At 44.2% G+C, this 8,887-nt stretch overlaps 1 protein-coding gene across 1 annotated transcript; it reads right to left on the bottom strand.

Annotated features, from left to right (window-relative positions):
* Positions 1-3,220: 3,220 nt before the first annotated feature.
* Positions 3,221-5,932, bottom strand: LOC127297393 (protein VERNALIZATION 2). The gene is made up of 2 exons (XM_051327699.2): positions 5,406-5,932; positions 3,221-3,717 (listed from the first exon to the last, which is right to left on the bottom strand). Exons 1-2 carry the CDS (start codon positions 5,736-5,738, stop codon positions 3,391-3,393), a joined length of 660 nt encoding a protein of 219 aa, XP_051183659.1. The 5' UTR covers positions 5,739-5,932; the 3' UTR covers positions 3,221-3,390.
* Between the last annotated feature and the right edge of the window lie 2,955 nt (positions 5,933-8,887).

Raw genomic sequence — 8,887 nt, 5'->3', positions numbered from 1 at the left:
CCGGAACAGAGACTCCTGTCCCCCAGATCTTGGCTTCGCGATGGCGGCGGCTCTGGAAGGTTTCTCGTACCGTGGTTTTTTCGTATCGAGGTTTTAGGTCGAGGGGCTTCTTATAGGCGAAGAGGCGGCGTCAGAAGGTCAACGAGGCAACGACACACTAGGGGGGCGCGGGCCACCCCCAGGCCGCGCCAGGGTCATGTGTGGTGGGCCTGTGGCCCCCCCTGGCCTCTCTCGGGTGTTCTGGATGCTTCCGGGGATTCTAAGATGCTGGGCGTTGATTTCGTCCGATTCCGAGAATATTTCCTTACTAGGATTTCTGAAACCAAAAATAGCAGAAAACAGGAACTGGCCCTTTGGCATCTCGTCAATAGGTTAGTTCCGGAAAACGCATAAATATGATATAAAGTATGCATAAAACATGTAGATATCATCAATAATGTGGCATGGAACATAAGAAATTATCGATACGTCGGAGACGTATCACAATGTTACCACTTCGGTTGTTTCTTGGTTCACTTTTGATGGAGCAGTGTTAATGCTTCAGTTATTCTTCTGTTCACTGTTGATAGAGCAATGTTACCACTTTAGCTATTATTCGGTTCACTGTTAATGGAGCAGTGTTACCCCTTTAGTTATTTTTTGGTTCACTATTGATGGAGGAGTGTTACCACTTTAGTTGTTTCTTGGTTCACTTTTGATGGAGCAATGTTAGTGCTTCAGTTATTCTTCGGTTCACTATTATCGATTCGTGTTACCCAGAGTATTTTAAACGGTTAGTGGATGTGAGATTTAATTTTGAAAATAATGGGACAAAATTTGCATTCTTCAAATACATCCCTAAAACTCCACATCACCAAATACTCATGTAGCAGATAGGCCTGGTTATTTGTTTCCTTGTGACACTTGCCTATACAATTCAAAATTATTGACTATTCGTGGCTGCAACGTTTCATGTTGTGGCTCCTTTGATAAACACTTAAGTTTCAGTGGATAGGGTTCCAAGTCCATCCTCAACATGCTCTCTTTGTGGCACATGAATATGAAGGACTTCATGTTGTCTATTTTTGTTTGTTGTATACTCTGATAGTGATCTAGTCTAGTGCTATGCAATTTGTAAGTTATCATGTAAACTCCAGATCATGCGATGTAATAAAACCTTTATTTCTTGGTACATCTTAAATGGTGTGTGCTAGCAATTGATCTAGGGACTAGATAATTAAGCACATGGATAGGCACCCTATCGGGTGAGGTCACTACAAAACACACACATCTCGAACACATGTTCATGCATATAAGTTTGACCAAAACAAAACATACAAAATGGAATAACAAATGTATCTATTAATACACCAACCACAAAATAATTCATTGCATCTCGTAACTCATATTAAAAGAAAAGATCAACCATCAAAACATTACAGAGATGATCATCTCATATGATACGAATTAGTGAAGATCATAGGGAGAGATGATATAAACTACTTCCACAAAACATAGTCCAAGGGTGGACTACTCCCTCGTCATTATGGCGGCGGCAATGGCGATATTGATAGAGGCGGAGGAACAACTAGGGGCGAGTCTGGCAGTTGCTCTCTCAATTTTCGCATGACTTCTTTGCTCCATTTTTCTCTATAGACGAACCACCTCTTCACGAATCCATGGATGAGGTCATACATATAGGCGTTTTAAGGGCAAAACTCATTGGAGGACATCAAAACCAAGGTGATAGACTGCACGGGGCCTACGATGAGCCCCATGGTGCGGCTAGCCTAGGTGGCCACGCCGTGGGAACTCTTTCCTGGCCCATGTACCTCTTGGTAAACTTCTTCTCATCTTATGATATTCCCCCCAAAAAAATAATGCTCCAAAAAATCTAGCTCAATTTGGTGTCCGTAAGCAGGTGCCGGAAACTCAAAATACGCAAAACAATGATTTCCCGTACTCCAGTGTTAAAAAGAAATAAAATGTGACTTTGTTGCAAATCCTCATAAGTCAATGTAAAACACCTATGGAACCTCACATATCATGCATATATTATAAAATATCATATCAAATATATCAAAGTTCATAGATACATTGACAAACACCCTTAGTATATCAAGGCCTTTTAAAGTTTATCATCTTGTTTAATTTATTACTATCCATGGTTATAATGTTTGCCAAATAAGTTACATGATTAGGATTGTCTGTCGAAGCCAATTTTTTATTTAAGTATGGAAGGTAACAAACCCCTTCCTTTATATTTTTATGTACACTGCCTAACTTGAAACAAATTGTATTCGAAGACAACGAGTACTACACCGTAAGAAGTTGAGAAGACTCTTACTGAGACTAGGAGCCTCCTCGGCGTGGCTTAACCCCTAAAGCACGTTGAGTGGGGTCGCATACCCTCGAGCACCATTTGCGTCTGCTGAGGAATCCATCTTGACCTTAAAACCACACTATTTACATATTCCGAATTTTTCTTGTGATCAGAGTTGTGATGCTACATAGAACACAAAACATATAAGAAGCAGTCTTCGGTGGGGGGAAATTGAGGGGAAGCACAACAGAAATCGCCATCGGACACATATTTTCATCATCTCCATCAATTCCTTTGTTGTCTTCATGATTAGTCGTAAGGAGTCCACCCAGGACTATTGGTTTATGGAATCAACTTGATTGAATATCCCTATGTGATTTATTGGATATATTACCATATATAATCTCCCCTGCACACGATTATGGACATTGTTTTGTTTTATTGATATGGCAGATGCAATCTATTTATCATATTTGTGTTTGATGGATTTACAGACGTATATTGTTACTCCGTTCTTGATGCTAGAGTTGATCTATCTAGAAAATGGGACATTAATGAGAATAGTTTGCATTCAATGGAGTGAATCTTGTTATATGTGAAGCTAAGTGATAGAAAGAGCTAAAGCAGTTTCCCATTAGATGTTTTTGATAACATGTAAATCTATTTCACCTCATAATGAACTGGTGGTTCGATGATTAGGAGAGGTTTTATGTGGCCACTTAGGATTTAACCTAGGTTTGACACTTTGTGGTACTTATTAAGAAGGGATAGTCTTGCAATGAGAGGCAAAGTTCCCTCGAACGATTGTGTGCATGTGCGCATCCATGCCGTATTTGGTTTTTTTAAAACTCATAATATGGGTGAAGAAAGTAACCTTACTGTAAAAACAAAACATTAAGCAAGCAATACAATTCCAGGTAAAAAATCAAGAAACAATTACCAGTGAATTTTATTACAATATATATCACATTAATTCAGTAGCAACCTCTCAAAATTATGAACATATCTCTAACGGCATCTTGTCTCTTTTACTTGGGTGAACAACTTTCCATCGGAGGATTCACTAGAAATATACATATGTCATTGTTTTACCTGGTTTGGGGGAACCACCCGAGGCCGAGTTTAGTGGGATCATATGCCGATGGTGGTGGAGATGATGGCACGATGGCTTCTTCGTGTACCTTGGCAAAACGGCCCTTGACCCGTGGCCTCAACTCGGCATAAGCTTTTCTGGACTCATAATGTATCTGCTTCTCGTAGCGCCGCCTCTTCCTCTTCTCCCTGTACCTCATCACCTTTGCTTCTCTCTCGTGCATTGCGTGATGATGCGCCGCCACCATCATCGTCGCTCCATCGATAGCCACTATGGCATGCTTGTTCACGGTGGCAGTGAGTGTGTCCCCGCAAAATGGCATCTGAACATCAATATGAGAATAGCCATATTAGTGCAATTATGTGTAGTGAATCATTATTTTTCATGAAGGCAGTCCAAAACCAAGAGTTTTGATCTGGTTCATGAACTAAAAGTTAGCATTAGGTCCCTTTCCAAGGGTCGGCAACCAAAACCGATTAAGGTGACGCTTCTCAACTAGCTAGCTATATGTAATAGCATTCATGTTCTATGATAGTGTCATTAATACAGTGATGAACATGATTATATATACTGTATAAAGCCTGATTGACTAAATTAAGTGGGTTGGACACAGCACCAGCTTATTTGTTTTCTATTCATTCGTGGCCTGAGCTTAATCGTTCCCATCAAAAAAGTAGGTAGGACTTCAGGAGCTGATGCAAGAACCTTGCTGGCCTGAGCTTATTAGTTTACATAGCAACAATTGATATTGATGATCAGTTGTGAGAGGAAACAACTCAAGATGAAATTGAAGGCGAACAATAGTTGACCACATGAAATAAGAGGATGCATATCCATTACATTTATATGTATTCCATTCGAAAATTTTTGGCAAGGAATTACATTCACGATGTAGTTTCCCGATGGATACACGTAAGGGCTCGTTCGGCAGGCAGGGATTGAAGTGTATTACCACACGTGTTTTGGGTTAAAACACGGGGATTAACAGGGTACGTTCGAATCCATGGCAGATCCTTGCTAAGCTAGGGTGCTAGGCTACTGATCAATGTATGCATGATGCAGCTAGCTTTGCACGGGTAGGATGATGCACGTGGGCGCGCGTCACACGCCACCCCGGCCGGTTAAGCTGAGCTCGTCACATGCCACTCAGCAAGCTCGCGAGAAAAATACGCGAGGCGTCCCTAACGTTTTAATTCACACGTGTATTAGCAATTTTTTTGGGAATACTTGGCTAGACACGTCCAAACCGGTTTCAGCTCAGCGGGTATTTGTGAGGATCTAGAACTGTTATGGAGAAACTAAACACCCCAATCTACTAAAAAACCGGTGTGCCGAACAAGACCTAAAGGTGGAAATCCCGATTGCCCCGCGTAGTAGCTTAGCGTCGCCCCCGTGGCGACAGGGGCGGCCCATCGTCCTCCCGGCCTCAGCCCTCCTCCCCCGTCCCTCCCTGTTGCCGCCGCCGGCGAGAGCTGTCGGGCAAAGCCCGCGTGGTGCCGGCGGCGGTGGCTCTTCTCGGCGCGTGCTGCTGCGGGCCTCATGGGGTGGCCTGCACTGGCGTCGGCGCCCCTCCCCCTCCGGCCGGCGCGGGGTGTGCTGCCGGAGCCCGGCTTGGTGGCGGCGCGGCACGGCGGCCCGGCCACCGGTGCTGGCGCGACCTTCATGCCGGGGCGGCCTTGGCCAGGGGTGGCGGCGGCGGGCCCAGATCTGGACCGGCGGGCCTAGGTCTGGGCCCCATATGGGCTTCCGTGGGTACGGCCCATTGGTTATTGTTGATTGTTTGGGTTTCATTTTCCGGCCGTGTCAGTCCTTCCGAGGAGAATGAGTTACTTGTCTCTCGACCCCCAGTACGTTGTTCCGCAGAGAATTAGTTGGTCAGCAGCAATAAATTAGCACACAAGTGACATATATGTTCTAGCTACGAAGGTGATCGAGCACAAGGGAATTGATCAACGTAGGACGTACTGAGCTGAGATTCGATATGGAATATATAAGGCAGCACTCACGTACGATGGTGGGTGGTCTCGCCGGTTGTGGCATGTCTCGGCCGGCACCGGCCTCCACCTGGAACGTGATCAGCCCAGCAGCTTCTAGTTGGTGCGCATGCGGCGTGTACTGGAGGCCATGGAATGTCGTCGGCGGCCTGGTGTTGCGGTTATGGTTGTCCGCCGGCGGTGCGGGCCAGATGGTTCCCACGTCGTGGCCACGGGCGTGGTTGAAGAACTGGTACTCCACCGGTGGCGGCTCGTGACGCTGAACGGGGAACACGCTTATGTTGTGGTGGTGGTGCAGGCAGTTGCCCACGACACCGCCGCACACGCTGCATGAAATGGATATGGACATGGACTCAAGGTCAAGGGTACGATTGTTTGCTCTGGTGCGGTGGGGTGTGTGGAGGAGACTAGATGGGAGAAGGGAGCGGAGCAGCAACTGCGTAAGACTATGCTAGTGCTAGGAGGCGGTGTGTGTCTCCTGCTGCCCTGCATTCCGATCATATAGCTAACAAGTAAAAGATTCGACTGAAGGATTCATTAGTAAAAGGGGGTATGAAGATTAATGGGCAGAGATGAATAGATATGCGCGATCACTCCATAGATTTCGTTCAATTCTTTCTTTGCGTACGTGGATGATCGAATCCCACATGATCTTATGCGCTGCCTGCATATGCTAGTCCACACAAAGGACGCAACTAGATATTTGTAGCTTTTTGTGTCACTCTCAGGGAATGACCCAAGAAAAGAGAACAAAGGGCCGGTCCAGGAAATAAATGGAAACCAAGAGAATTCTATTTCAGCAAAAGTACCTAGTCATCAAGGTCCCCGTCTCCCGTTGGAGAAGTCACCTTTGAACCGGTCCACACCATGTCGGTAAAACCTCCACCAACCCAATTAGAAGGAGCGTTCCATGGATAAAAATGTCGGCAACGACTATGATTTGCATGGACCGACACCTCTATGCATGGTCTCTAGCTAGCTATTTGCAAATTAAGAGAGTAATACAGTGCATCATCAATTCTGGACTGTTTAACTTGAACCCTATAGCTCCTTGCTGGATAGTGCTTTTACATGTTTCTGTTTTCAAATAAATAGAAACAATCACAGATGTCTAATGCAATGGAATGGTAGCTTGTGGAAATAAATTAAAAAATACAATTATTTCCATCTTGTGTAAAATTGACAACATATAAACTATATTCATATTATCTATTTGTACACCGCATGAATGGTCAAAGTTTAATTTGGATACCATTTGCATACATTTATGGATTTTGAAATGTTTCTGAAGTTTCAGAGAGATAGAAATTCATGTTGTGCGGAAAAGCTTTATAAAATGATAAGTTGGCACATAACCATTATTATTGGATTATATGATGATGCAGATCAAGAAGGTGCAATAACATAGATGAATATATAAAGCGGGGAATGCATCGATCAGTCGAGGAATGCACACCGACTGGCCGGAATCCACCGTCTTTTTGTCTTTCCTAAAGGGAAGCAAAACGGTCCACACAGTGTGTTGAGCTCGCCGGAGTACCCGCGTGGGCAGGCACCTTCTGGCCACACCACAACGGAGAGCACCACCGGCTGTGTGGACGAGATGCAGCTCTACGGCTATTTGTGTTCCAATGTGCCGTCCTGAAATGGAAGCAAAAGCTATTCTACAAAAAGAAAGAAAAGATGAGATGGCATATATTCCCATGGATGGATATATGTGTGGAGCAATAGTTCTCCAAGCATGCGCACCGCACCTAGCTTCGATCCATTCCGGCCGGCAGGTTCATGTGATGCGAACAGCGATAGACATGACAGCAAACCGTCCATAGAGATACATGCATATTCATTTAGCATTGACAAGATCACATAGCGACAACAGCGCGCAGCTAGAGACATGCAATACTTAAGTAGGCTTGGCTAATCCTAAACAGGTTGTTATGGTAGTTTGGGATTGAGTTTGAACACGTTTGGTCCAATAGAACTAAGAAATGATGATTCTTCTAGACCTCAAAAATCTACTGTACTACCTCAACAAAAAAAGAGTCCAAGAATGAGTTTGCACCGTAATTACTAATGACAAGGGATTGAGCGTGGATTCACAAAAAAATAAATGGCGAATCAAACGAGAAACATGTCATAGAGCCTCTTGCACAAGGAATCGAACCAAAAACGAGCAGGGAAAGAGATCCCTTGAGGTTTCTTGAAGGTTTGGAAGAAGAAGAAGAAACAAAGTTTGAAAAATTCTGATCTAGGGTTACCTCTCTCGGGCCTCATATGGTCGAAACAAGCGACGGAACCTCTGGTACGAGCACTTGTGCTTGTACTGCATGTCATCTTCTGGTATGGGACCGTTGGTTTTTGGTGCTCACTCTCATATGATCACTAGTAACACCCACCGTTAAATCTCCTGTTATTGTTCAAGCTCCGGGCTCATGTCTATTATGATCAGGGTTACCTCTCTCATGCGATGTTATATGAAGTCGAGCATGTAACATTTACCTAAGGGTCGCACGAGGGAACTACCTTCAGAAGTAGGATAGTGCATACGGCGGGAAGTGACATACCGTGGGCGGTGCACTATTCTATGAAAGGAGGGGATAAGAGAGGACTCATCATACTTCACAAATAACCATGGGGTAATCTCTTAATTGTGATGGATCAATAGGTGCCTTGCCGAAGGTCATCGCAGTGGTTATTCAGGGACGTGTTATGAGATACATATTCCCACACTGAGCCTTTTCCACATACAATGAGAACAAAGATATGAATCATTTAGTTTGTGTTCTTAGGTTAATACTAGTGGTGAAACCAACAACCCCGAGAATATTTTAGCATTATTAAAGTTTAAATTTAATCCTTAATCGTAATTGCACTCTTTTTTCCAGTTATTTACTTTATAAACCATTCTACAAAACTCTTTCAAAACAATACCATACTTGGGGTTTAAGACAGCTTTAAGTAATTCTAGATAAATAGCAACAAAGGGCATTACGATCTTTACTAGTAGCTTCTCGTGGTTCGATACTCTTATTTCGAAACTAGCTACAAGAAATTTGTGTACTTGCAGTCATCAGACCATCGCCCAGAATGCCACATGTGCACCCCGAGGAGCCCTGCCCTTCTAAGAGCCATGATGAACAGTATTTGCGTTGCCGCGGTGCAGCCACTCACGCCTTGTATCTGCAAGTAGCACCGGATGTATGAGCCATGCTAGTTTAGAGATGCATTATGCCTTCCCGAATGGTATTTTACATTGCGTCCAGGACTCCTCCACCCTGCTTTGGGGGCGAGCCCAGCTGCCTTTACAACACGCGGTGGGGAATGGCGCCCACGGAGGTTAATGTGGGGCCGCTAGGGTTTCTTCCAAGCGAGAGACTAGGATGAGGGAGCCCATGGATGTTTATTATAACTTGCATAGAAGATAAAGTTATTGATATTGTTTAGGATATATTTTTGGATGGATGTTGTAGTTAAGCTTGGTTAGGCATACATTACTCT

Source organism: Lolium perenne, chromosome 4 (genome assembly GCF_019359855.2).
Source record: "Lolium perenne isolate Kyuss_39 chromosome 4, Kyuss_2.0, whole genome shotgun sequence".
Taxonomy (NCBI): Eukaryota; Viridiplantae; Streptophyta; class Magnoliopsida; order Poales; family Poaceae; genus Lolium; species Lolium perenne.
Note: the sequence above shows the minus strand (reverse complement) of the source record. Positions and strands in the feature narration are given on the sequence as shown.